This window comes from Pteronotus mesoamericanus, unplaced genomic scaffold (genome assembly GCF_021234165.1).
Source record: "Pteronotus mesoamericanus isolate MK-2021 breed Mesoamerican mustached bat unplaced genomic scaffold, CSHL_Meso_final contig_263, whole genome shotgun sequence".
NCBI classification, from domain to species: Eukaryota; Metazoa; Chordata; class Mammalia; order Chiroptera; family Mormoopidae; genus Pteronotus; species Pteronotus mesoamericanus.
Genome location: NW_026555112.1, coordinates 3773746 through 3801653, shown reverse-complemented (window position 1 = coordinate 3801653; position 27908 = coordinate 3773746). Strand labels below are relative to the sequence as shown.

At 41.4% G+C, this 27908-nt stretch overlaps 1 protein-coding gene across 2 annotated transcripts; it reads right to left on the bottom strand.

Moving 5' to 3' along the window:
• Window positions 1-778: 778 nt before the first annotated feature.
• On the bottom strand, window positions 779-26280 carry PRDM4 (PR/SET domain 4). Of its 2 annotated transcripts, XM_054574571.1 has the most exons (12): window positions 26214-26280; window positions 25598-25862; window positions 21536-21669; window positions 19706-19891; window positions 17548-18342; window positions 13350-13499; window positions 12011-12129; window positions 10777-10862; window positions 9844-9971; window positions 8867-9181; window positions 7626-7794; window positions 779-2465 (listed from the first exon to the last, which is right to left on the bottom strand). In XM_054574571.1, exons 2-12 carry the CDS (start codon window positions 25606-25608, stop codon window positions 2153-2155), a joined length of 2406 nt encoding a protein of 801 aa, XP_054430546.1. In that variant the 5' UTR covers window positions 25609-25862; window positions 26214-26280; the 3' UTR covers window positions 779-2152. The 2 variants fall into 2 exon arrangements, with proteins under 2 accessions (XP_054430546.1, XP_054430547.1); XM_054574572.1 differs by lacking the exon at window positions 7626-7794 and having other exon boundaries at window positions 2301-2465.
• Window positions 26281-27908: the final 1628 nt, after the last annotated feature.

Below are 27908 nucleotides of genomic sequence, written 5' to 3'. Positions count from 1 at the left end.
GCATAACTTGACTAAGTTTACAAACCATCACGCAGCAAAGCCCAGACTGGAGAACATTCAGCTGGGCTCCAGAGCTCAAACTCATATCCTGCTTTTCAACATGACCATTTACACAACAGCAGCAGCAGGCGAGGTCACCTGCGATAGCTGGAGAAGGCTGAGTAATCTTGTCAAAAGGCCAATTACTGATTTAGTCATCTTGTGAGAAGGACCTAAAATGTACATTTTAAGTCTAAAAGGTAAAAAAAAAAAAAGTAGTGAATAAGCAATTAGTTACATTCTCATTTAAAACTATTTTCTTTTTTTTTTTTTTTTAACATCAGGCTGGGTAGCATTTCAACCAGCATTGGGAAAGGAAGGTGTATAACCCAGCACTAGTCACTGAGATAAAGGGAGAAAGGAAACTGGTAGTTCCATACCTGCGAGCAGGATGACCTGCCACCAGGATGCCTTTGGCAAAAGGGTAAACTTGGAGCTGCCTAGTCACCTCCCCACTGTCCTGACCTGACAGAGGCTTCATGACCCAGGGATGGCAGCCACCCCTGACTACCAGCGTCTTGCCTCCCCCCTCAGCTGTAGACAGGCCACAGTTCTGTAAGGGGACAGCAGAGCAAAGGCACTCCCTCAGAAAGAGGGCAGGAGATGAGCTGGAAACAGCAGTTTCTCTAAGCACTGTTATGCAGACTCACATTTGAATACGATCTCAAAGATACAGTATTTAAGAAATGCTCTCTTAACTTCTAACACTAAAAAAAACGCAAGTTGTTCCCTATTTTCTCCTAAAAACTCATTCTTCTCCTTCCTCCCCAAAGTGACAAGAGGAATCCTGTATTTTTAAAAAGTTTTTATTTTAATCCTTCCTAGAGGAATACAGATTTGAATGAAATACATTCATTCTATAAATACATTAGCAGCAAAACCTTCCCACCAGAGTCCTTGCCATCCGGCCCAGAGTTGTGCCTCAGCGCAGGAGAGCATGGCCTGTCAACCGTCAACCTAAGGATGTCTGCTTCTTGCTGAAAGGAGGGTATGCACATGAAACCAGGTGAAAGACCAGGCAGATGCAAGAACTAAGCTGGGACCCTGAAATCACAACCATGTGGTGACCTGAATAAGCCGTCCACCTTCCAGATCCTTTGGTATCCACACTTAACAGGTAGGTCCTTCCCCAGACAACTGGGTAGGCCTAACCTTGCAAATACACCAATGTGTTTGGAGTCAGTTGTCATTCTGAGCTGGCAACATTTTAATGGTATCTTGATCGTTTTCAGAGATTAAGCCAGATATAAAGCATCACTTCCTCCTTCCTTCCATGGGCCGAGGTACCGCTTTGCCTGACGAGTTCATGTGTGCTTGTCAGGAGACAATCCAGCAGGCATTATTTGGCTCTGCACCTCCACGTCCCCTTTGTCTAGGGGCTGGAAGCCTCCCTGGAGACTAAGGAACAACCAGATGCCTCACCCTGGCTCCTGTCAAAGCTAGTTTCTTGGACAGTGGCCCAGGCATCTCTCCTTTTCTTCTCTTCTCCACGGCCTATTGCCTGGCTGCACTTTTAGCTGCCCTCCAGGCGCCTGCTGAAACTTTGGGAAGCAAGATCCACCCTAAATTCCCAAGTAGAGATTAAGGCAGGTGGCGCTTTAAACTTGGTAGCTGCAAAGCAGCTTACACTACTGTATTTCAGTCTGTTCTGGGATGAATATACGTCACAACAGTCCACATGAAATAAAACACTAGAACCACAATCAGCAATTGGGACCAAGTTTAGAGCGTTACTAAGTCATAGGACTTGGAAGAAAAGGGAATAATGGAGTAATTTAAAATAAATCTGCTTTGCTGGGGTAGAGGGCACCTTTGACTCAGGCATAAATATGACACCCGGATGATCATATAAATGAAGAATAGACCTCAAAAGTTGACACTTTCCTCCCCACACATCACTAAAAAATAGAACACATGCTCTTTTCCCAACCTGTTTTAAAGTATTTTCATTAGGATATTCCCCATAAGTGCTTTATCCACTCCCATTCAGTCTGTTTTGACCGTTGGCTGGAAGGAAATCAGAAATCATTTTATATAAAAACCACTGTAGTGCATAACTGGTTATGTGTTTTTCCCTTTGCATTTTCCATCCAAAAACCGTTGGCATCTTCTTTTATTTATGTGCCGAGAGAGACTCCTCTGCTGAATACACAGCACTGTTCATCCGACAGTCTTCTGTCCCCACAGAGTCTGCTAGTTCTTCCTCCTCTGAGTCCTCCTCCTCTTCCTCCTCTTGTGCTGATGAACTGGAGGTGGGCCCTTTGCAGGTTTTCAGGTGACGGGTGAGATGATATTTGGTTAAATAAGCCTTTGTACATTTTTCACACACATAATCCCGTTTTCCTTCATGTGAATTGAGATGTTTCTTTAAATGATTCGTTCTCAAGAACAGTTTATCACACTTGGGACACTTGATCTGGCGTTCTCTAAGAAAAACACAACAAAAAAACATTCGATTTGGGGTTACAAATGAGGACCGAGGCACACACTTATACTTAACACTCTCTGGCCTTTGTCAGAGCTCTCCCATCTAGAATGAGAGCTTTTCACATGAGGTGTATCATACAGGTAAGTCACAAAACAGCTGTATAGTTTAAACAGCACGGACTGATTTTGCCTATTTTGAAATTCTATGTAAATGGGATCATACTGTATCTTTTTTGTCTTTTGCTCCTTGTACTCAATACAGTATTTGTGAAATTCATTCAAGTGGCTGTGGGTATCAGTAGTTTGTTCCTTTCCATTGCTGAACACTACTTAAAAATACACAACTTTATCTTTTGTTAATGGATTTTTGGTGGTTTCCAGTTTTTTATTATCACAGGCAAGACTGCCATCAACATTTATATACTTGCATGTTGGTTTGCATATGTATGAGTTTCTCTAGAACATATATATACTCGAGCAGCACAGTTAGCTTGAAACACACACATCCATCTTCAAACTCTACCAGATAAAGCTACTGTTTTACAATTTCATTGTATCAACATACAGATCCATCAATGGCCATTGGAAAGCTGTTGCCTACATTCTCACCACCAAGTGGAGGCCTCAAATGTGAAAATGTTGGCCAACTGGCCAGTCCGTATTGTATCCCACTATGGTGTTAATGGTAACCCCTACAACAAAAATCATCCGCTCAAAATGCCAGTAGCACCAAGGTTTGAGTAACCCTAACTCAGACATTTGAGAGCTGCAAAGAACCTTAGAGATCACAAAGACCAGGAATTTTTTAACTTTTTTTTGACCAGCTGAACCGTATGTCTTAATGAAAACCCAGTATGTGGAACAGATAAAAGGGGGCTAAAATCCTTGAAGAGTGGCAAGGTTTGGCGGGAAGTTCTGAGGCCTGGCTGCTGTGAGCATTTCTACCACCTTCCTCAGCAGGAGATGGCACTGGAGGAGTCTGTGGAGCTACAGCATGCTAAGTCCCTGCCTTCACGGAGCTTATGTGCTAGTGGAGAAGTTACACCAGAAACAAATAAAAAATACATAGCATGGATCCAGAGAGTAATAAGTACTGTGAAAAAAAAATAAAGCCAGGTAAGAATGATGAAATTCTATTTTAGGTAAGAGAGTCAAAGAAGGCCATTCTGAGATGATATCTGAACAGAAACCTGAATGAAGTGAGGAAGTGAGACAGTAAGATATTATCTAGGGAGAGAAGTTTCTAGGCAGTGGCATATAGTACACAGTCCCAAGACTGGAGTGCGTTTAGTAAGCTGAAGTAGCAGCAAGGAGAGGGCCAATGTGGCTGAAGCAGAGTATGAGGAGAAAAGGAATAACAGATGAATTGGGGGAGGTAGCCAAGTACCTCTACCACATCAGGAAGGTGTGTCTGGGCTACGGTAAAGACCTTCTAACCCAATATGTGACACAGATAAAAGGAAATGATGGGGAAGCCCCCTGGACACTTCTGAGACGAGACGGGCACAACCTGATTCCTGTCTTAAATGGAGTGCTCTGGCCACCACGGACAGAATACGGTCTTGCACGTGCGTGCCTGTGCAGCTGTGCTGGGGAGTGGATGAGGAGAAGGAAGGGCGGGAGCATGAAGGTCAGCTGGCATTGGACTGAGGTGGTCTATTTGAAACACGCTGGCGGTCTGGCCTGGGGGAACTGGATGGAAGACAGAATTGAGGGTGACTCCAAGGCGGTGGCTTGAGCCACTGGGAGGAATGGTGGTGCCGTGTACTGAGCTGGTGAGCACTGGGGAAAATCCAGTGTGTGGGGATGATATTAAGAGTTGAGTTTTGGGGACATTAGGTTTGAGTTGCCTGGTGGACATCCAAAACTCTGAGATGCTGAGTCGATGGTTAGACATGTAGGGCTGGAGATACAAATTATAAAGATGAAATCTAGGCCCTGGCTGGGTAGCTCAGTTGGTTAGAGTGTCCTGATCCACCAAGGCTGTGGGTTCAATCCCCAGTCAGGGCACATACAAGAAACCAACCAATGAATGTATAAATAAGTGGAACAACAAATTGATGTTCTTTCTCTCTCTCTTGCCCCCTTCTAAAATTAAAAAAAAAATTTTTTTTTTAATGGAATCTAAAGCCATGGGACTAGGGAGATGACCTAGGGAGTAAGTGTCATCATTCCGGGTCTCTGGTTCCTCTTCCTTAGGGGAAGGGCAAAGCCAGGCTCTGCCACACGCCCGCGCTCCCGGGGGAGCGCTGTGAGAGGAGGCCTCCCTCCTGCATCTGGCTTTGGGGCTGTAGCTATTTTCTTTCCTAAGCAGATAAATAGAATGAATTCCAATACTAGTATATCCATTTTGAAATGCCTAAAAGTAAAAATATAAACATCTGAAAACGCTTCCAAGGATCTCTATAGAAAGCCTAATGTCTCATTCAAGTATATTTTGAGTGAATAGTGTCTCTTTTATGAACCAGTTATACTAGTTTAAACTTTTGACAGTCCCAAAACCTCTTTCTATTCCATGGGAGTTTGGCAAAGAGGCTTGCAATATTCTGTCATCCTGACAGAGTCCAGATCCATGTTTAATAGAATTATATTCATTGGTCAATACCTGATAAAGCCAATTCTCAACCCAAATGATGAGAAGCCAGTTAAACAACTACTCTCAAAATAATTTATATGGCATGATACTGTGAAATGGCTACCGGAAAAGTGCAAATTTAGGCATCACTTGAAAGAACAGAAAGTCAAGGTCAAAGAAAAGAATAACTACTTTATTATATCCTGAACAGTACGGTACATATCTGGAATTCTGTGTTCACTCGGAGTACCCAATTTAAAATTTGGTGATAAGAGAAAAAGCAGAAATTAGGGACATTTGGCCTGAGGATAACAAGGGTTAAAGGAACTGTGACAGAGATTATAAATATGAAGGTTGTCAATGAAAAGAAATGTTAAAATTATGTCATTTATATAAATTGGTATTATTCCAGAGGACCTCAAATGTAGAATAAATGGATAGAGGCCGATACAAGCTTGACTGAAACTAAACTTTTCCTCAAAACTAAATGAATGATGTGATATTCAAGAGGAAACAATATAACTAGTTGCCAAAGATACTGTGGAAACTAGTCTTTCCTTTGGATGAACTCAGTAACTCTCAACGCTGGCTGGACTCTAATTAGAGTCACTTGAGAAGCTTTAAAAAACAAAACAAAAACCAATAAAAACTAAGGCCGCGGTCCTACCCCTGACCAGCTACATGAGGTGGGGCTCTGACACCAACTGCTGGTTTTCACATTTCCTAGTGATTATATGAGTAGTGTATGGGTTAAATGCTGTGCCTCCCCCTCCAAATGTGTATGCTGAAGCCCTAACCTGCAATGTTATATGGCATTTGCATAGGGGGCGTATGGGAGGTAATTAAAATTCAAATGAGGCCATGAAGGTGGGACCCCATGATGGGATTGGCCTCAGTACGTGAGGAAGAGCGGTTAGTCCGAGCTCAATCTCTCCACTGTGAGGACACAGCAAAAGGCAACCATCTGCACGTCAGGAAGAGGGCCCTCATCAGAAGCCAACCACGCAGACACCCTGACCTCGGCCTGCCAGCCTCCAGAAGAGTAAGAAAACAAATTCGCCGCTTATACTGGCCAGTCTATGGAATTTTGTTATGGCGGCTCGAGCTGCCTAACGTGAGCAGCAAGACTAGGTGACCCCAGAGACCTCTTTCAGCTCTAGTGCTGTACAATTCCAGTTATGTTTGATAGCGTGTCAACTTTCTAATATTTTACACTAATAGTGAAACTACTTAATAAGGATGTTTTAAAAGGTCATTTGGAGAGCTATAAATATAGATCTAGACTCTCTGGATGTTTTAGTGTTTCAGATTGCAATGTGATCAGGAATCAGACAAAGGAGCAGATATCAAAGCCAAGTATTTATCTAAACCCAACAGTAAGGATAACAAGTTTTCATTAAAGAGAGCTTTCTAAAGAGTGCCTCCATAACATAAAAGTTAGTATTTTCTCCCTCTTCTGACACTTGCTGAAGGCTCAGGACCACAAAATCTCTTCTCTCTACCACTACTGTGACCAACGCAGGCTAGGCGCCTCATTACACGGGCGTTCCTGCAATAAATCCCTCCTGAAACCTGGACATCTCCTCCTTCAATCGCCCTGTCATGCTGCCAGGACAACTTTTACAAAGCAGGTATCTCACCACGACATCCTTTTCCTGAAAATCCTTCCTAACAGTTCCTAACAGTATGAATATACCTAACATCACTCAACTGTGTATCTGAAAATGATAGTAAATTCTCTGTTTTTTATCATGATTAAAACACACACACGCGCACGCACGCACGCACCCACACCTGAGCATACAGCAGTGCCTAGTACACGGGAAGGAAAAGTCCTTCAGTGGATCCCCATCATTTCCAGAGTAAAACTTAATTTTCTTCGCTGGATAAAAGGTTCTTCACCACCTGACTTCTGCCCCTCTCTTCCCAACTCTCTCACATGCACACTGTGCTCTAACTGTGAAGCACCACTTACATTCATTCCACAGCCCACTGGGCATCTGTGTTTCTAAACATGCCATTCCCTCTGTCTAGAATACTATTCCCATCCCTTACCCTTCCTTGCCTCCCTGAATAATTCTAACTTATCTTCTTTAACACTTAGCTCGAGCTACCAGACGCCTTCCCCAGGAGAGCCCCAGGCCGTTAGTGACCCTTCTCCGGCCTTCCAGGATGCATGCTTGCTCAAGCAACTGCAACCCAGCAAGGTCACTTTACTGTTACGTTTCTCTTACTGGACTTTGAGATCTTTAAAGACAAGGACTGTGACTTCCATCTCCGTATGTCACTGCTTGGCACAGGGTCGGTCACCCAGGAGGTACTTAAAATATTTGTTAAATTAAGTAAATCAAATTTTGTTTTAAAAATATGAATAAAAGTAAACAGAGAGTAAAAGTGAAAAATAAGAAAAATAAAGCAAACAAGCAGAGCCTTCCAGGATAAAACCAAAACCCTAATTTTCTGACCTCTACTTGGCTATGTGGGACATAAGAGACATCTACGAAGGTGCCCAGTCAGGAGACAGAAGACAGGTCAGCCCTCGAGCTCGCCACCTGAGGAACATTTTGGCTGCAGGGTGACTTACTGTGTATGGATGAGCACATGCTGCTTGAGGTCCTGCCTCCGCATAAACAACTTGTCACAATAATCACACTTGAGATTCTTCTCACCCGTGTGGATAACCATGTGTGACTCCAGGTGAGCCTTCTGGGTGAAAGACTTGTCACACAAAGTACACCTGTAGTTCTTCTGACCTGCACAGTGACCCAAATAATCACACTGTGAATAAAACCACCACTAGCACTCTCAGGGTAAGCAGGCACACACATGAGTGTGCGGCAGAGGCAGGAATAAAACCGAACTGACTGGCAGCTGGAACTTCACCTGACAGGGCCATCTACCTAGAGCCACTTGGGGCCACTGAATTTGCATTCTGCAACTAGTGCCAGTGAAGCAAATAAATGTGACCTCCTCCTAGGACTGCTTGCATATATGTGTTTTACAAAATGTTTATAGTAGACATGATATAAAATCTGAAAAAAATCACAGAATCCTAGGGGCCAGTCTACAGGTAAACGTATTTTTACAACCTGAATGTATAGTTTTCTCTTTTAAACATACAATGTGACTTCATAACTAGGGACGAAATATAAAATTCTTCTAAGCATGTGGAAATAAGATTATGCTAAGTCAGGGGGTGGCAAACCTTTTCTCAAAGACTAGTCAGTATTTTAAGTTTTGTGGGCCATACAGTCTCTATTGTGACTACTCAGTCTTAATGCAAAATTATGAGGAAGAATATTACTTTCAAAGATTTGGAGAGTAAATAATCCAGCCACGAAAACTAAAACTTCATCAGTTATTTCATATTATGTTTGGGAAAAAAAAGTGCTAAAAAAGGGACGTTAGTTTGCATGCAGTTTAGAAAATGGAAACTCAAAAACGAAGCTTTGACAGTGTTTACTGAGCAACATTGAAGGGAGAAAAACTGGCTCTGGCTTGTGACCAGGCGTGAGCTCTAATGGGAGGCTCAGGCTAGTCCCACAGAGCTCCAGTGCACCGACTTCCTGGTTATTAGCTGCATGTTCCCAGCCACCTGGATACCGGGCCAGTGGAGCTTCTTAATAACTGGAAGTATCTCCCCCTGAGGAAGCACCGTTACCCCACCAAGATCTACCCTCCAAAGAAGCCCTGCTGGCTGCCAGAGGGATTTGTTCTCTACCACCTCACCTCAGCTTTACCTGCAAGACTACCTCCCTGCAAAGCCTTTACTACTGTAGTTTCTAACTACTGCAAAATTCCATTATGATGGTCCAGCACGCTTACCTGTATGTATCTTGAGGTGGGTCCGCAGGTTGCTGGGATCACTAAAAGCCTTGCTACAGAAATCACACTTGTGGGGCTTCATACCCATGTGACCCATAAAGTGGACATGAAGTTTGGAAGGAGAGATAAAAGCCTGGGGGCACATCGAGCACTTCCACTTCCTTTCTTTGCTGTGGCTTGGTCCATGGCTGCTGCTGTGGCCCTGGCTAGGAAGATGGTTATGGATGTGGCTGGTCAGGTGGGCTTTGAATTCTGTATAGGAGCTGCACTCCTTGCCACAGTTACAGAGGTGCACATCTGGGTGTTCAGGAACACCTTTAAAAAAAAATTACTCAATATCTCCTGATACTTAAATTTTAAAGCTTACTCTTGATATTAATCATCGCTTACAATTTTTCCTTTCTACCAAAATTTCCATGTTGCCCACTACCTATAAAAATAAAATGTCTTGTTCAATCTCTATTCCCAGACTCTCAAATAGTGCCAGGCACATAGGAAGCACTTGGTAAATACTGGACTATCAGGCATATTTCCTAGGCAAAAAAAAAAAAAAAATTAAGATCCTGTGGCACACACAAACTCGTGAACATCCCTTGTCATCATGCACCATCATGACACAATGCAAAGAAACGGCCCATGAAGGGTAAATCAATTCAAGGAACTTTGCTGTCCTTTATGAACTTCAGCTGCGATGGCACTGGCTCAAAAAGCAGCCTAACACGCTTTAAATTCCCCAAATCAAAGTCCTAACACAAAAGTTCATTTCCTAAAATACTGTTTGGTTAATAACATTCGGCTTGTGGAGAACCTCACAGATTTTAACACCTGTAACAGAGGGATAATACTCTGCTTCTATACACACAAAGGTTATGTGATTTGTTTCAGCTGATATTTAAATCGTTACCAAAACTTTACTTGTGGCCCTTGGTGTTTTTACTATGCGAGATTCATAACAAACAAGTTTTACATTAACTTACCAATCTGCTGGGCATAATCCCGGCTGTAATAAAAAAGCAGTTCATTTTCCGGAGGGATATCTTGTGAGGTGCAGAAATAAATTTTTCCATCATGGGGATAAGCCACCAAGTTCTGCTCTTCCCGGTTCCTAAGTTATCACATTGAATATATCAAACATATTAATTTTGAACTATATACTAAACACATTATATCCTGATAGCAAAATCCTCTATGGAAACTTAGATATAATTGCTCTGTGTCATTTTTCTAATCCTATATCCTATCTATTATGAGGGATCTGTATAGAAACAGAATTCTTACTTCAGTACATCAGTTTATTGCCCTTTTCAGTTAGAAACACTGGAATCTGTTACTGAAAGCAAGAAAAATAAATTAAGTCTTTAAAAAAATAATGTGACAGGAGGGTGGGGGCGAAAGATGGCACGGGGAGATAAACAGTGATGGGAGGAGACTGGACTCGAAGTGAGGAACACACAATACAATGTACAGAGACTGTGCTATGGAATTGTACACCTGAAACCTATATAATTTTATTAACCAATGTCACTCTAATAAATGCAACATAAAAAATAAATTAAAAAATTAAAAAATATGACAGAGACAGAAAGATAACTGAACATTAACTGCAACTAATGGTCAATATAATGAGAAGGCACCCCCCCCAGAAAATTCAAAGGTAACAGTATCATTCCTTATTGCACTAGTGGCCTGAAAAACTGTTCATTGGAAAAGGGATAGTTTCTTGTATTTTCATTTATAATTACCATTAGTCAACAACTGCTGGATTGAAGAAGGTGAAAAGCCTTTGGCCTTAAAGTATGAACAGAGAGCAGTGTAATTTGTATTTTTAATCACATCCCTACATTTCACAAAGCTTCCTTCTTAAAAACATCTGAACAACAACAGTTTCTTTCATCTAAGACCACTCTTACCTGGCTTTGCGTACAAACATCATCCAATTACATTCATTTTCATCTGTTGTAACGATGCAGAATTCAAGGACACCATTGTGGTATATCTGCCAACAGAAGGCAAATGAACACATCAAATGAGCTGACAAGCGACACAAAATGTTACTTAAATTAAGGCTAGCAGTCTCCTTCACTTTACAGTAGGGACCAGACGTTTGTCATTTCACAGTCCCCCTATTTCCAGCAATTAAATAAAGACCATCAGAGAACTACAATTAATGTTCAGTGCATAGACAAACAGTATTCTTGGTTATTTACATTTTTGCTTGACTGGGGAAAAAAAAACAAAAACTAAGTCAACTTGTTCTCATAATTTACTACACGGCACTGAAATAAGCTTTAAGGTCAGAGAACCCTCTCTTTTCATTATTTTTCCAGTGAACCGAGCATTCTTTTCTGTCCCCTTTTGGATATCAGAATTAAAGTCCCCAATGCAAGTGGCACCTTACTTTCCAATTACCACAAGACCCACTTTCTGCACTGACTGCCATGGCTCAGTGGACTGAGCACCAGCCTGTGACCCAAAGGGTCCCAAGTTTGATTCCCAGTCAGGGCACAGGCCTGGGATGCTGCCCAGGTCCTCAGTAGGGAACACGCGAGAGCAGCCACACATTGATGTTTTTCTCCCTCTCTCCCTCCCTTTCCATCTCTCTAAAAATAAATAAATAAAACCTTAAAAAAAATACAAATGCCCACTTTCCCCCTCACTTCAATGTTAGAGCATCATTCCCAATCTACTAAAATTCAATATAAACACGTTACAGGACATATTATGCCAAAACCTCGTGTTTCTAGCCCTCCCTTTAGAAAACTAGAGAAACAACCTTAACTTCTAATTCTAGAATTGTTTCCCATGCTAAATATTTAAGGAATGTTTTGGTCAATTATAAAATAAGACTTTCATCATATAAACAAAGCTCATAGCCTCAACTGTCACAAGAAATTAAAAAGTAGACTCATTTGATTATCTAACAAAATGGAGACTAAAACAGTTTACCCTCTATATTCAATAGCTGGTGTTTTGCTACTTAATATAGATTACATGAATACCAAGAACAGGAAGGATGTAATAGTAACTAAATGACTGACAGCGTACTGTATGCACTGTGGCTAATTTTGACTTCTACACAATTTTTTAACTCCCTCATTAAAATAAAAACATCCAAGGTTACACAAAAGTTTCATAAACACTGACCTTCCAGATATGGTTAACTGCTTTGTCTGTCCACTCTGCTACTTCCATGGAGTGACTCTGCTGGCCAATGAGAGGCCCAAAGCAAGTCCGCACGGGAATGGTTTCACCAGTCCATACACCTGTCAGTAGAAAGACACAAACTACACAATCAGTAATTTAAACATCTCAGAGGATACAGAAGACAGAGTAGCTGAACTCATGCAAGAATCTTATTTTCAGTGAGCCTAGGAAATTCTGATATTCCAGAACTTCTGAGAGGTAGCTGTCTTACGGGTATAGCCTGTTAACTATGGAATATGTAATGAACAGATTAAATTGGACTCCTAAGTCATATGCAGAGTAAGAAGTGGTATCAGAAATTCCTGAACCCAGTTTTATGCACAAGGCGCCAAACCATGTCCCTCCAAATATGTTATTTTGGAGTAACCACATTAAAAGACTAGAGAACATTATTATATTATAAAAATACAAAGCAGCCCTGGGTGGTGTGGCTCAGGTAGTTGGAGTGCTGTCCCATAAACCAAAAGGTCACAGGTTGAATTCCCAGTCAGGGCACATGCCTAGGTTGCATGTTCAGTCCACAGTTGGGGCGTGTAGGGGAAGCAACTGATTGATGTTTCTCTCCCCCCACTCCCTTCCCCTCACTCTAAAATCAATAAGCATGTCCTCTGTGAGGATTAAATAAAAAATTTATGTATACATAAAGCAACTGCTACAAAACAAACTTCTAAAATTGTGCTTAAAGCACTGCTGTGTATTATCTAAGCTGTTTAATGCTTTCAACTGACATCAATGCCCAAGCTATAGCTGAAAGAATAATGAACTTTGACCCGTATTTTCAAAGAAATGGCACAGTACTTCAAAAACCATGTTAAAAAGTCAAATATGGGTAAGCATACTTGGGCAGTCTACATTCCTTATCCCTTTTTTGTAGGGAGTATCAGACCAAACATTTGATCTAAAAATATCTTTTGTGCTACATGATTATCAGTGGTTAATTTTCCATGTTTCTACAGACGAAAGAAGTTTCAAGGAGCATTTTGTCACGGTAATTTTAAGTGGGTGGTACAGCCAAGAATAAAAGTGAAGTCAGCCCAGGATTCTCTTTTCTATTCAGTTCTAACTCTAGGAAAGGAGAACATTTCCAATAAAGTTTTCAACTTGATTAATTCCTATCACCACTGGACGAGACAAATATTCTGTAAAAGAATAAATCTCAAGCCACAAATTGACTTTTGGATCAACCAAATAACGCCAAATTATACACGTCCACTTCTACAACTCTACCTCACAAAGAAGGGAGAGACTTGGTGGGGTTTTTTGGTTCCATGGTTCTTACCAACTTCTGCTCCCACAATTGACTGGCGGAGAACAAGCTGCTTAGGGAGAGAAAGCCTTGCTCTGCTCTCTATTGGAGTGTCAGGAACAAAAGTCACTGGTCCGTGATCAGGGCAGTCTGAGGGATAGGCTCGGTCACAGAGTGTGCACCCTACAGATGGAAAATTTGAGAAACACAAACGGGTTACTTCAAGGAGGCTCAATTACCACATGCTTTTCTAGTTAAACACTAATTACTAAACTGTAACCAGTATGAAGCAAGGTTCTAGTAGAAATACTCTAACCAAAAAACTATTCTTGCCCCAAAATATGTATCCACTCTTATCTCTCTTTAGCAAGATGAGGGTTTTTTCCCCCTTTTGATCCTATTCAGTGCATAACAGAAAAACAAAAATAACACTACATTAGTTCAAGGATCAAGTTGAATCATCCCTAGGCACACTCCCCCATATATTTTAAATTATCTCTAGATTACTTAGAATACCTAATACAAGGTAAATGCTATGTAAATACTTGTTATACTGTATTGTTTAGGGATCAACTTTCTGGAATTTTTTTAAAAATATTTTCAATCTGCTGTTGGTTGAACCTGCAAATGCAGGACCTGTGGATGTGAAGGACCAACTGTACGTTATTCCTTATGTTCAGTGAGTAAGTAATACAAAGTTTTAAAGCCCAAAATTGGATTCCAGTTTCACCAAACTATAAGAGGCAACTGAGCTGAAATGCTACTAGTCCTGCAAAACCGGAGAAGGCAGACGGTGCCACGGAGTCGGGCGGCCGCGCCACTCTTCTCTTCCGTTTCGCTATAGACAAACTCATCCTCCAGATTTTGATGGCAGATTCTTAAGCCAAAAAAAATATTTACAACCTGCGCTTTGGGACAGCAGGTAGAATATATTCTTGCAGAGATACTTGCTTAAAATTCTTAATTTCTAAGTGTTCATACGATCACTCTTTTCGCACTGTCAGAGGGTGCTTCCTCTGTATACTGCTGTCTGTGGTTATAACGTCTATGAGCTCATGAGTGTCCTTCTCCATAAATCTTTTGCTCTATTCTTTTACTTTTCTCTCTGTAAAGTTGTAGTACTCATGATTCTATTAGCCAATGACTGAGTTCAAACTTTCCAAATTTGTTCACAAATTAAGTGGAATCTGTTAACCTTAGAATCACAACCATCCAACTGTCTTTTCTTCAAGCAACTTGTTAGAAATTTCTACTGAATGGAGTAAGGTATCAGTAAGTTTTCATATTTAGCCACAACAGTAATAACATACCACTTCAACTATGATTGATTAAAAATTTGAGTATCGGATTCAAAGATCCCCTATCCTTGGTAAGAACTTTTCTTAACAAGAAGGGAACTACCTCCAAACAAAGGGGATTAGGGATTCAGGTTTCATACAGCTGAAAATGCTTAGAGGTTCCTCCAGACATAAAAATGGCCAATAAAACATGTAAAGGCATTGAACACCATTAGTCATTAGGAAAATGCAAACTGAAACCACAATGGGATGCTACTTTACACCTACAGGATGATTTTAATGAAACAGAGAGAAAATAAGTACTGGCAGAGAAGTGGAAAAACGGGAACCCTCCTCATACACCGAGGCTGGAAATACAAATTGGTGCAGCCATGCTGAAAAGGACTGGAAATTCCCCGAAAAGTTAAACATAGAGTAATTTTCCTTTTAGATATATGGATGGGGCAAAAGTGGGTTTAAAGTTCTAAGTACACGAAACACAGAGTTTATTCTTGTATTATTTATTATTGTATTATTTCCCTTATGAACTGTAAACCTACTTTTGTCCCACCCTGTATATCCAAGAGAATTTAAAACGTTCACAAAGAAATTTGTGTAGGTTGGGCAAAAGGTTTACAGTTGTGAGTACACAAAATAGTTTATTCTTGAATATTACTTATGAATTAATGCATTATTCGCCATACAAATAACTACAAACCTACTTTTGCCCCACTCTGTAATAAAAGTTCATAGCAGCATTATTCCTAATAGCAAAAAACAAACAACGTAAATGATAAATGGGTAAATAAGATGCAGTATATGAATACAATGGACTGTTACTCATAAAAAGGAATGTACTGATAAATGCCACAAAATAGATAAGCCATGGCAACATTACGCTAAAGGAAAGAAGCCAAAGAAAACCACGTATTACGTGGTTCCATTTATATGAAATGTCAATAGTCAAATCCACTGGAATAGAAAGTAGGTTAGTGATTGCCTGAGCGTGGCAGGGGGCGGGCCAGGTAATGAGTGACTGCCAATGCAGTTTCTTTATGGGGTGATAAAAACGTTTTGGGATTAGATAATGGTTCACTGTTATGCAGCCTTGTCAATACGCTAAAGCCACTAAATTGTACACTTTAAAACGTGTACTGTAAATGACATCTCATTTTATAAAAACACATTTAGAAGCAAAAGGTTCTGCTTGCTCATTTTAAAAAGGTTCAATAGGCTAATTTAGGTTATCTCTTATTTTTTGCTAAATTAATAAGCCTATATCACAGTCCCAGATTAAAATATTTAAAATTATAAATGTGAGATTGAAATGGTTAATATGAAGGTCTCCTGACTGCTTGGCTTCTGCAACACCAGAAGCTACACCCTGCTCTTCCGACTCTCCCGTTCAGCCTCCTTTCAAAGTTCTTCCTCCGCTGCTGTACCTTAATATCCCCAGCCCTCTTGTCGTTCCATACTCTTACTAGATGATTTCACCCCCCTTCCATGGCCACGATTATCACCTTAATGCTGAAGATGCCTAACTATTTCCAGACAGATAGATCTCTGAGCTCCAGATTCAACTTCTCATTAGACATCTCTACTGGGTATCTTACGGACACTCTAAAATCAGCATGTCTAAAATTGGACCCACCATCATTCCTCCCCTGCCAAAAAACAAAATTCCTCCTCCACGTATCATTATCCTAAGGCATGGTACCACTATCCACTCAGTTTTCCATTCCAAAAACTAGGGTTTTCTCCTTAACCCTTCCCTTCCCCTGCTTTATCCCCTCCACAAGCTCTGCTGAGCTCTTGTAAATACCCTACACTTTTCCTCATCCTTATTACCTCTACTCGAGGTTGGAAAGTTATCATTCACTTAAATTACGGCATCCCCTTCCTTACCGACTTGCCCCTATCCCCACAGTACTGCAGAACCTGCACTCCATCCCTCCCTCCTTATAATCCTTCGTGTCCTGGCTCCTCCTTCTTCCATCACATACTCCTCTTCTCAAGCCCCATTTTAGGCTTCAGCAATTCTGCACCATTCATGATTCTTTTAGTTCCAGGCACCTAAGGGAGGCCAGGCTCCTGATTCTCAACTGCCAACATTTTTCTTGTCCTTCAGGTCTGTGCTAAGACGTGCATTACCTCCCCTAGTAAGCTTCCCTGCCCCTTCCACGGCCCCGCCTCGGGCTCCTGCGGTGCCTTGCACTTAATCCCACCTCTGCCCTCACCACACCAAGCTGCAACAGCCTGCCCCCTTGCCTATGCTTGCTGCCAGACTGCAAGCTCCTTAGAGGCTTGTGCCGACTCTTGTGGACCACTTTCTCTCCAGCATCTAGCACAGAGGCTGGTATATAATATACAATGAACATACTTCCTGCATAATGAAGCATGTAGTGAAACCAACAAACTGACTGTTTCTATGCTGCTTTTTGTGTGGCTCCATAAAAATAACTTTTACATGCCCAACTATGGTAATTTATATGCATTCTGAGCAAAAACAAAATTGCATTTGTATCCACCTACATTCCTCCATGGGGATAAAAAAGTACTAATGATTTAATAAATTTTGCCCTATGTTGAAAGAGCATAAGGCATGTCACACAGAATACCTTACTACGGTTTATTCCTATAATTAACTCTTATAAGTGAAACCTTCAGAAATACCTTATGTATTATTGAACTAAGCTCATCCGTAAGTTACAGAAATGACTATGTTTCCTTACTTCAGGAGGATGTTGAAAAACCAATGAAATGCCTATATATCATTTGGCTTATCTCAGGAAAAGGCACCACTTTAATATAAAGGACACTACAAAGACAAAGAAAAATTGCAAAGCCTACCTACTTTCTATACTCCTTTAACACCTGACTTTGTGATTAAGCCTGTTGGGGATGATGGCCCTTTCCACCAATATTTCCAAAAGAAAAAGGCTAAACACACTCACAAATTGTGAACAAGGTTGCCATATTTTCCTTGTTTGAATTGGAGTCTTCCATTTGCAGTGAAGGTGGTACAAAAGAAAGACTGTCTGAAGATACATCTACATGACCTGTCCCCATAGCAACCTCCTGGGTGATGGAGGAGACAGCCACAGGTTCTAGGCTTAGGCCAACTTCATGGAGGGAAACGGATTCTAGGGAGGCGAGGTTGTGTGAGGTAGAGAGTGCCACGCTTACAGAGTTGGTGCTCATGGCCACGGTGTGGATGGAGTCACTGAGGGCACTGTCAGACATCCCGTTGACCCGACTTGCAATGTGGTCTGTTTCCATGACCACAGGGAGCTCCAGGCCATTCCCGTGAATGGGTATCACACCACCATGTCCTACAGTGTCTGCCGCAAGGTTGCTGCTCACAGAATCCACAGACAGAGGTTCATGATTTCTGGAGCCGTTTGGGATCTGCGCATGCTCGCCTGCAACACCGTCCATTGTAAGCTCTTCTGCCATTCCGTCTGTGGAGATGGGACTGGTAACCCTAGAGACGTTCTCCATAGTGATCGTTGTGTCCAAGGCCACTTCATGGCCATCACTGGGATGAAGACTTTGGGCACCATGTGTGTTCACAGAGCGAGAGTCTATTGAAACAATGCCTTGCTCTAATCCAACATTTCCATTAGATTGATAGGGATCTAGTGCTGAAGGGTTATTGGCAATAGATAACGCTGTATTACCATCGACATTTATAGAGTTGGGATGGATGTACTGAGGAGGTGGTCTGTCAGCTAAGTAAGATAAAATGCCTGAGAAAAGGAAAAGATGAGATGACAGAGACTTTTTAGTACATTGTTAAAATAAAGAATTCTAATTGCTAGAAGCTACGAATATAACTAAATTAATCTCCCAGATACTTCTTTGGTTTCATCAATACATATACTTTATAAATAGCAACATGCATATACCATAGTTCAGGTTTTCCTGTGAAACTCAGAAATCATAAAAAAATTAACTATGTTCCTTTGAAGTCACTGGAAATTAATCATTTTAAATGATGCACTTAATATAATACAATGGTTGGAATTCCTGAGTCCTGGGATGCTGAAATTTGTTCTAGAAGAGTTAAAAGGTAAAATGATTTAAAAGCAGATCTTCCATGTGAAAAATAAAATTTAATTCAATATAATTTAACCTATTAAATTATCATAATACACTAGGTTCTATTCAAAACAAGCCACAATTGTACCTGCTTTACTACTTTGAAGTGTTCAGAAAAAAATATCTGAACATTTGTAGCTTCTAAGGATGAAGTGAAACACTACTTGCTGCACTGCAGGTAGGAGTGTAATTTACTGAAACCTCTTTGGAAATGATACATATTAAGATCCTCAAAAATGTTCCATACCCTCTTATATAAGAAATTCCACTTATGGTAATATTCTCTAAAAACATCTTGTAAATATTATACAGAAAAATAATGGTAATAAAAACCTGAAAAACCAAACTGTCCAAAAATAAAGGCTGACATAATAAACCATGAAACATCCATTCAGTAGAATGTAATGAATCATTAAAAAGGATATTACAAAAACTGTGTAGCAACTAGGGAAAACAGTAAAAATAGAGAAAAATATTAAGTGGAAAAAAGGACACACAATTATATAAGAAGGATAGTTTTAATAACAAAAAAACAGTAAAATCTATACACCAAAATAAAAGATAGGAAGGAAATCACCAAAAATATGGATTATGGAACTATGAGTGATTCCCCTATTTGCTAAATTATATGAAGAGAACATATAAGACCTTTATAACAGAATAAAAATTCAGTAAGCTTTATAATGAACAATGACACTGTAGGAGAATATGTGGTTGGCAGGAATTACAATTGCAGAATTGTAAAAACTGACCCAAGGAGATGCTGGGGGCAAAAGGAGAAAAATGGCATATGTGCCATTAGGAAATAAAGCTTAGTCATACTACTGTTTAATAATGTGTTTTCTGTATATTCTAAGAGGTAAAGTACATACATATAAACAGACAGTTTTTTCCCACCTAGATATTTACATCTTATCGTGACAAACAAAAAAGTGTATTCAAGTCCTCATGTGTTGGAGTTAAGCCAGCTCTATTTTTCCTTCTAACTTCCCAAAGAATTGTAATACTTACCAGGTAGAATGGTTCTGAAGTAACTGCTCTCCAGGTGGGGGTAAGGTGGTGGAGGTAGGGTGTAGTTTCTTTCAGGCAACCCACACATCACCCCTCGATCACCAATACCCATTGGAAGCATCAAAGACAAAGCAGAAGGCAGAGAGCTCAGGGAGGGACCCAGGTTTGGAATCGCCACTGGCAGGCCTACAAGACAATGTTTCTCTCAATTAAAAGGAAATGAGTACTTTGTCTAACCATTATACTACACACCTGAAAGTAAAACAAAATAATACTGAATGTAAAATGTAATTGAAAAATAAAATTTTAAAAAACTACTTAGAAATTCTCTCTACAACCACTGGCTACACTCTCAGAAAGGTTACTGCATGTGGGCAAAAATTTCCCCTTGTAGCCCTTGACATCCCAGACAGGTGTATCCACAAACAGATTGTAAAGTTACTTCTCAAGTTAGTTTTAAGATACCAAACTGATCCTCCAGTTGTCTACATTGCTCTTGAGCACAAAACATTAATTACAACTAAAAACCTAGCTTAAGTACAATTTAAGTAAACAAATTATATAGAGATATAAAAATGGGAAGAAACATACCAGAGTTCACAGAAGTGGTCTCTGAGTAGTCATATTACAGGGTTTAAAAAAATTTTTTTAAATTTTATTATAATTTCCATTTCATACAGTCAGAATGTTTTACTTTTAAAAATTCACAGAGACACTTCTACTTGGAAAATAATCTAGTTTAGAGTTAGATGCAAAGCTATATATATATTTTTTCATATAGTCTTTTGCATATATGCAGAACTTCATGTTTAAAAAATACAACCCTGAGATTATATCCACCTTGAAGTATATCTATCTGCAAAGTGCTGAAATGACTCAGACTGTGCCCAAGCATCACAATGAACACTCACCAACTCAGGCAGTGCTGACATGCATTATTTTTGCCAGTGGCAATATTTTTTAATAGGCTTTTCCTCCTTAACAAGAGTGTCCACTAAAAGGAATGCCTAAGAGGTAATCAAATGAAGTAACAACTAATAAATTTTTTTTTTAAAGTTTTTATGGACACGTAAAGGAATATAAAGAAGCCCTAGTTATGATGAAACTTTTTAACTGTAGCATTTTAGTAATTAAGCAAGTAAGTCTCTATAGGGAACTATTTAAACAACTTACAGATTTAAATACTCTTAAACATTAACTCCTATTTTGATAAAGAAGGTCCAATACATTACAGTGCCATTGATCCTTACGAATCACTAGCTTACTTGTTTCAACAGAAAATTAATCTAGGCAGATAAAAAAAGGTTTTAAAAGTATAGCGGTAAGGAAAATGAGCTTCTCCTATACTAGCATTCTCTCTGAGTATTGAGGTTTGTGGGGAGTTCCACATAGGAGCTCCATCTCTGGTGGCTCCTCTTTGCCCCTAATTCCAGGCCTGGTGTATTTGCAGTTGTCAGTTTCAGAAGCAGTAGAAAATAAAGCTCATCTCATGCTCTCTAAGAAAATTTTTTAGAGTAACTTTGATTGTCCTCCCAGGGAAAAGAGTACCGAGAGTATGAATCTTAGATAAAATGCCAAGTCAACTGCAGCTCCAGACAAAAGGCCACCAACTGCAGATGACTGGCAGAAAAAACCGCTACTCGTATGCACCAGAACTCCAGTACTCCACAAAAACGTCTTCTCCCACTGTGCGACCACATGTGGAACCACCACTCAGCCCTGCTTGGCTTCTCCCTTCCACTGTTACAGAAGCTCTGACCCCAACTGGCTCTATTTAGAACTGATAATGCAGTAAGTGCTGAAATTCAGTCACTGTCCCTCACCACTCACCTGGGGCAGGAATGGCATTGTGAGTGGGAGAGGCAGCCAACCCCAGGTGACTCCCTGAGACTGGCAAGGCATTGTTCACAGAGGATGAAGTCAGCGGCTCCATCCCCACTGGGCTCAGGTTCATTTCATTCATCCTAAGAAAGAGCACACGTAACTAGTTATGGCAACAATTACTTCAGTGACTCTGTTTAAGGAACTAAAATCCCTGAAACTACAGGGGTGGGGCAGTGGGCATTTCATTTTTATGCTCACAGCTCTGAGATAGCTAGTGTCACATTTTTTTCTATTGGTAAGGAAACGGGGGTTCAGAGACAGTAACTAAATCAGTCAATGTCGTATAGCACACACAGGACTGTGCCTTGTTTCAATCAGGCATGCCTTGCTCCAAACACTATGCACACTACCTAAAGCAAAGTCTGCAGCCCTGAGAGGACATCGGCAATGAAGTTGGTTTGCTGGGGGGTTTTTGCTGTAATCATACAAGTTCTTTCTTTACAAGATTTGTTTTCTTCAACTGGCTTATTACTTTAATCCAGGTCTTTTTTAAAAATTTTATTTATATTTTAGACAGAGAGGAGGGAGAAAGAGAGGGAGAGAAACATCAACATGTAGTTGCCCCTCGCACACTCCTGGCCCCACAACCCAGGCACGTACGTGCCTTGACTGGGAATTGAACTGGAGACCCTTTGGTTCGCAGGCCATTGCTCAATCCACTGAGCCACACCAGCCTGGGCTAAACTGGGTCTTTTACAGGCAGTTTGTTTTAATCTGTGCAAAGAATATTTGCTAGTTTTTTTACCAGGAGTTTAAGTGATACTGGATCTGAATTAGATTATCAATGGTGTGAAAAAGCATTAACTTTCTTGTGGATCAGCATTTTATTAAAATTCTGTGTCAATATTTTATTAAATTAATATTAATAACGCCCTCCACATAACAAGGTTTGTTATATAAAATTTGCTAGATACTTTTTAAAAAAATTACTTCGTATCTCTCACTTCTTCAAAGTAAGGTAGACAAGGAAACTTGGTCTCAAAGAGCATGTCATAATCCCCAAGTGGAAAAGCAGTTTATGCTGCAAAGTACAGACAAAAAGTTTTTCAATACACCAACTTTTTTTTATCAACAGACCATTTTTGGCAGGCAGATGAATCTGAGAATCACATTTTCTATGCAATCCGTGTTGCATTTCCATTAACATCATCAATAGAGTAAGAGTGATACTGATTAGAATAAACGTGAATAAGGTATTATTGGAGGTTCTTATCAATAAGTATTAGCTCCTATATGAGAATTTACAGACTGTCATCATAAAAATACTGTATTTCAAGAAGCTAGCCAACAGGCTACCCAGAAGAGGTCACTGATGACCTTCGATCCTTGTATCACAGTAATGCAGGTTCTTTTGCCTGTGCCTACATATACGGTAGAGGTAAAGAAGGGGAGGAGAAATCAAATGGATCTACATATTCCTCAGCCGTGAAAGCAAATCTAAATAGGTTTAGAATTCTGAACAATGGCAGTATCAGCTATCAATCAACCTGAAAATAGTTAACAGCTAACACTTATTACTCTCATTCAATATGTGTTGGTCATAGGCCAAAGTGATTTACTTGTAATTATCTCACCTAATGTTTGTAACTCCTGCGAAGTAGGCATTATTCTTAATCGCATTTCAGAAGGAGGAAACTGAGACTCAGACACTAGGAGACTTAACCCAAGATTACAGAACAAGTGGCAGAGTTGGGATTTAAATCCAGGTCTGCCTGATTTAATAAAACCAAGCTCTTAACTAAAATTGAGAAAGACAGTTACAATGAAAGAACCATTTGCCTTTTACACAGTACCAATACATTAGGATCTGTGTGTTTACATACTGGGGTATGCTTCAAATCCTGCACAGACCTGTTCCTGCATTATTCTATATCCGCAGGCTTCAACCTTATATCTCTGGCGAGGTGGTTCATGAAACTAAGCCCCCAGACATTTACGAGGTACACAAGGCCAAGGGCGTACAGCACCTTGTACAGAGCAGGCACTCTGAAACGACGGAGAATGGCTGGAGCAGTGTAAGCTCATCCTACTAGAAAGGCAACCAGAAGCACGTGACAGATCAGGTATACCTGATGAAGGACAACACCTTTATAACAGTAATGATGCTATACAAAATGCAAAAACTCCTTACATGCTAAAAAAAACAAACAAACCCCATACTACTTTAATTTTGAAAGTTTCTGGCCTTGTGTTGGTTTAAAACAGACTTTTCCTGTAACTTTTTATAGCTACAAAGCTTTTAGTTAAAACTGTACAATCACTACAGCACCAACAACCTATGACAAATTGGTTACAATAATTTTTAAAGTACAATTAAAAGTCCTTAGCTTCGAATCTCATTCTGAAAATTCCTGAACATTAATCTGTGTACTAATCTTGAGATAAAAATCAAAATGGTGTTTCTAGGTTAACTTTTAGGCCTTCTCAAACCAGTTCAAACCAGAGTTTAATGTGAGACGCTCAGCAGATTTCTGCTGTTGCGAGTCACTAAAATGTCATGACTTCAGCAGCCATAAACCAAAGGTAACTACTATCCCACAGAGAGAAAGCAGATGTCAACATAAGAAACATCCAAACCTGTAAGAATTTTTTATGAACTCATTGGAGCCAAATTGACACTTACTGGGAGGCAAAACCTGAACAGACTGAGAAAATGATCTGGAAAATGGCAGTTTTGCGCCTTATTTTATATATTACAATCAAAAGAGTAGGTGTCCGTGGGTTCCATGAGATCTACTGGTGACAGACTAGGGAGGTGGGGCAAAGCAAAGCAGGGAAACCTCCGGGATTGAACAAAAAAATAAAACGATAGACACAAAGTTCTTTTACACAGGTGGGTACAGGACGGTTAACAGTCAACAATTAACATGATAACAGTAACAGTGAGGGGATCCATGGTCTCCCTGCGGTGCAGTAGTTTGTGCTTTGAGGAGTCCTGAAAAAGGTATGTTATCATAGGTGCAAAACAACAGACAGGCTCAATTAAGGTAGCGGTGGACTTTTGTCTGGAAGATTCCAGCCCTGGACACGACTGGCCACCATCACTTGCTTTAAGTTAGAAAGTGTTTAACCTCAGATCACCCTGTGTGGTTAATTTAGGTCTCCAGGTTTGCAAAGCCATCACGAAGGCCTCCCCTGAGCTTGTTGGGCGTAGTTTGTGGCCCCCTTTTGTCCACTCAGATGACGGCAATTTATAATATGACCCTCATAAGTCTCTCGTTACAAAGTGCAATTCTATTCTAACTACCTTCCTCATATGGGATTCTCGGAGGCAATCTTGGGGAAAGGTACCAAGCAATCTCTTCCCTACTCATTCCTTATAACATCATTTCCTTCATACTTCCACTGCTGTGTATTTATACTGATCTATGTATGAACCATTCCCCAGTTGCTGATCTTGTAACTTTACTTAGAATGACATATAAGCAGTTAAATGAAATGCAGTCCCTTTGCAAAACTCAACAGACAGTTCCAGTAATTTCAATGAATTCGTTTCATCTTACGTAGCCTAAACGCAAGGCCTCTGACAGGGCTCTAAAAGACCTGCCAAATGTAACTATTCCTGTACTGCTCGGACATTGTACCAAAAAGTACGTAACTTTAAGCATTAGCAGAACTTAATTTCTGCATATTACCACCCCAGCCACAGGGTAACCAGCAAAATTCAAGGTGATGCATGGTGATGAGCCAAAAATACTGTGGAACCCAGACAAAGATACTATTAAACGCTCAAATAAGTCAAAGGCATAAGATAAAGCTGTCAACCAGCCAACAATCGGCGAATGGCTATTTGGAACAACTATTCACATGTGGAGTAAATTAGGTTGGATCAAAGTATAGTCAACCCAATACCAGTTTCTGGAATTTTTGTTCGCTTTGGACACAAACCTATTTGCAAATCGCACCTGTAACCTTATCAATGGCACTCAAAACAAAGGCACTCTGGGCTCTCATGTGCCAGATGTTTTCCAACAACGTCACCAGCGCTGAGCCTGGCTCACGACTTACCTGTGATGCATCTGCTTGGGGCCAAGTGTCAGAGAAGAGCACACAGGGGCCGGGGAACCGGCATCAGGGTTTACGTTCCAGGGTCACGTGCTACCGCATCTTGCTTATAACCGCTGCACGAACGCGGCCACTCGTCCCCGGGGCCGCCCGGGGCCGCCCAACTTCTCCCGAGAGCCGGCGGCCGCGCACCCCGTCGCGAAATGGGACATGCCGGGGGACACCCGGGGCGTTTCCTCCAGAAGCTTCGGGAGGGGTGCTGCCCAACCTGTGGAGGGGTGGGAGGGAAAGGGTGGTCAACAACGTACGGGCAGAATGCAGTCTCCGTCCCCTCTCCGCCTTATAGTCCAGGCCTGGGGACACCGCCTCCCAAGGGCGGCCAACTCGCCCGCCCGCGGGCAAGGGGCCCGCAGGCCGTCCTCGCCCCTCCCCGGCCGGGTCCGCGCGCAGCCCACCTGCCGGCCGCACGGGGGGCGCGCGCGCCTGCCCCGCCGCTTTGTTCCTCATCCAAGCAGAGCTCGCCTCGGGACCCTCCCCGCCCGCTCGACCCCCGCACCCCGGGGGCCGCTCGCCTAACGTTTCCCGCCCGGCCCAGCCCCCAGTCTCCCCAGGGCCGCACCCTCCGAGGAGCGTTTCCGGCTCCACAGCCACTCTGGGCGCCTGCCGCTCCGCCCCTCGTGCGTGCGCCCCTCCCCGCCGAAGCCGGCAGGCAGCGACGCCGCTCCGGCTCGCCCCTCCCCCAGCTGAGTCCCTTCTGCGCGTGCGCACCGCGGGGACGCGAGCCAGAGCGGGGCGGGGCGCGTCTCGGTTGGGCGGGTTCGAGTCCTGCGCCCAGCGATCGAACCAGTTGCTAGGCAACCAGGGCTGATGTGTACGCGGGGAGTAGGTTCTGCTGAGCCCCCTCAGCGCTCCGGACTCGGGGTTTCTGTTTTCAGGGCATTCGCCTGCTAGGGAGATGTGGGTCCACGCGAGCCCACAGGATTCGAAATAAGGGACTTCACACAGAGATGGCGGTGTTACCCACGTAGAATTGGAATCGTATCCCTAGTGTTTTTTACCCTATGTTACCCCTGAGGGTTGTCCAGTTTCCCAGCTTCAAGTCACAAATGGTGGTGGTTGAGATTTTATACAAATTTCCTTCCCTTTCTTTGTCCTTTGTTCCCTATCCCTTGCCAGGCCCTGTGCTAAGCCCTGTGGGCACTGAGATGGCTTTAAAGGAAAATGTTCCCAAGTTCAGAAGAACTGGACTTTGAAACCACAACACGCTGCCTCGTAGTTTCCATCCACCGGCAGAACAGCAGCGACCAAGGAATTCTTCCTTTCATTCAGAAAACATTTAGTCAATTACATCTCAAACACCGGCATGCAAAATACGACACACACGTCTTAACCTTCAACAGCTTGCAGTCAGGTGGGGACAGGTGAGTTCTGAGAATTCGGTCTCTTGTAAAATGGCAAAGGCATACACAACGCCCTATACTAGGGCGGGGAGCGGTGTCGACGCACCTGCTATTCCTCTCCCTTCTCATAAAGAAAAAGCACATTCCAAATGAGAGAACGTAATCACTGAACGTTGGCATGTCACATTGGCTTTGCTTTCTTTTTGACAGTAAATAGAAACGTAAATGGCCCTGGCTGGTGTGGCCAGTGGATTGAGCATCAGCCTAGAAAGCTGGGTCGATTCGCGATCAGGGCACATGCCTGGTTTGTGGGCCAGGTCTCCAGCTGGAAGCCTGCAAGAGGCCACCAGTCTATGTTTCTCTCACACATGGATGTTTCTCTCCCTCTCTTTCTCCCTACCTCCCCTCTCTCTAAAAGTAAATAAATAAAATACTTTTAAAAAAGGAAACCTAAATCAAGAATGTCACCATATCACAAGTTAAGTGAGAGACAGTATTCCCGGAAATGACACTTCAAACCTAGGGCCAAGGGAATGATGATGTGTCTCATAAAAGGCTAAATGATATCACTCTGGCTTTCCATGACTATTTGTCTTGAACAATTTTATTAACATCAGAGGTGTACATTAAAATTAGGTCAGATAAGTCTAAGAGCTAAAACTATAATACTTATAGACAAAAATAATAGAAGAAAATCTTTGTAAGCTTCATAGGACACAAAAATCAGGAACCACTAAAAAAATTAAGGAACTGAACTTCATTAAAATTAAAAATTTGGTCTAGAAAAGACACTGTCAATAAAATGAAAAGTCAAGCCAGTGACAGGGAGAAAATAATTGTAAAACAAATATCTGGAAAAAGATATTTATCTCAAACGTTTAAAGGACACTTTAAACTCAAAAATAAAAAGGAAA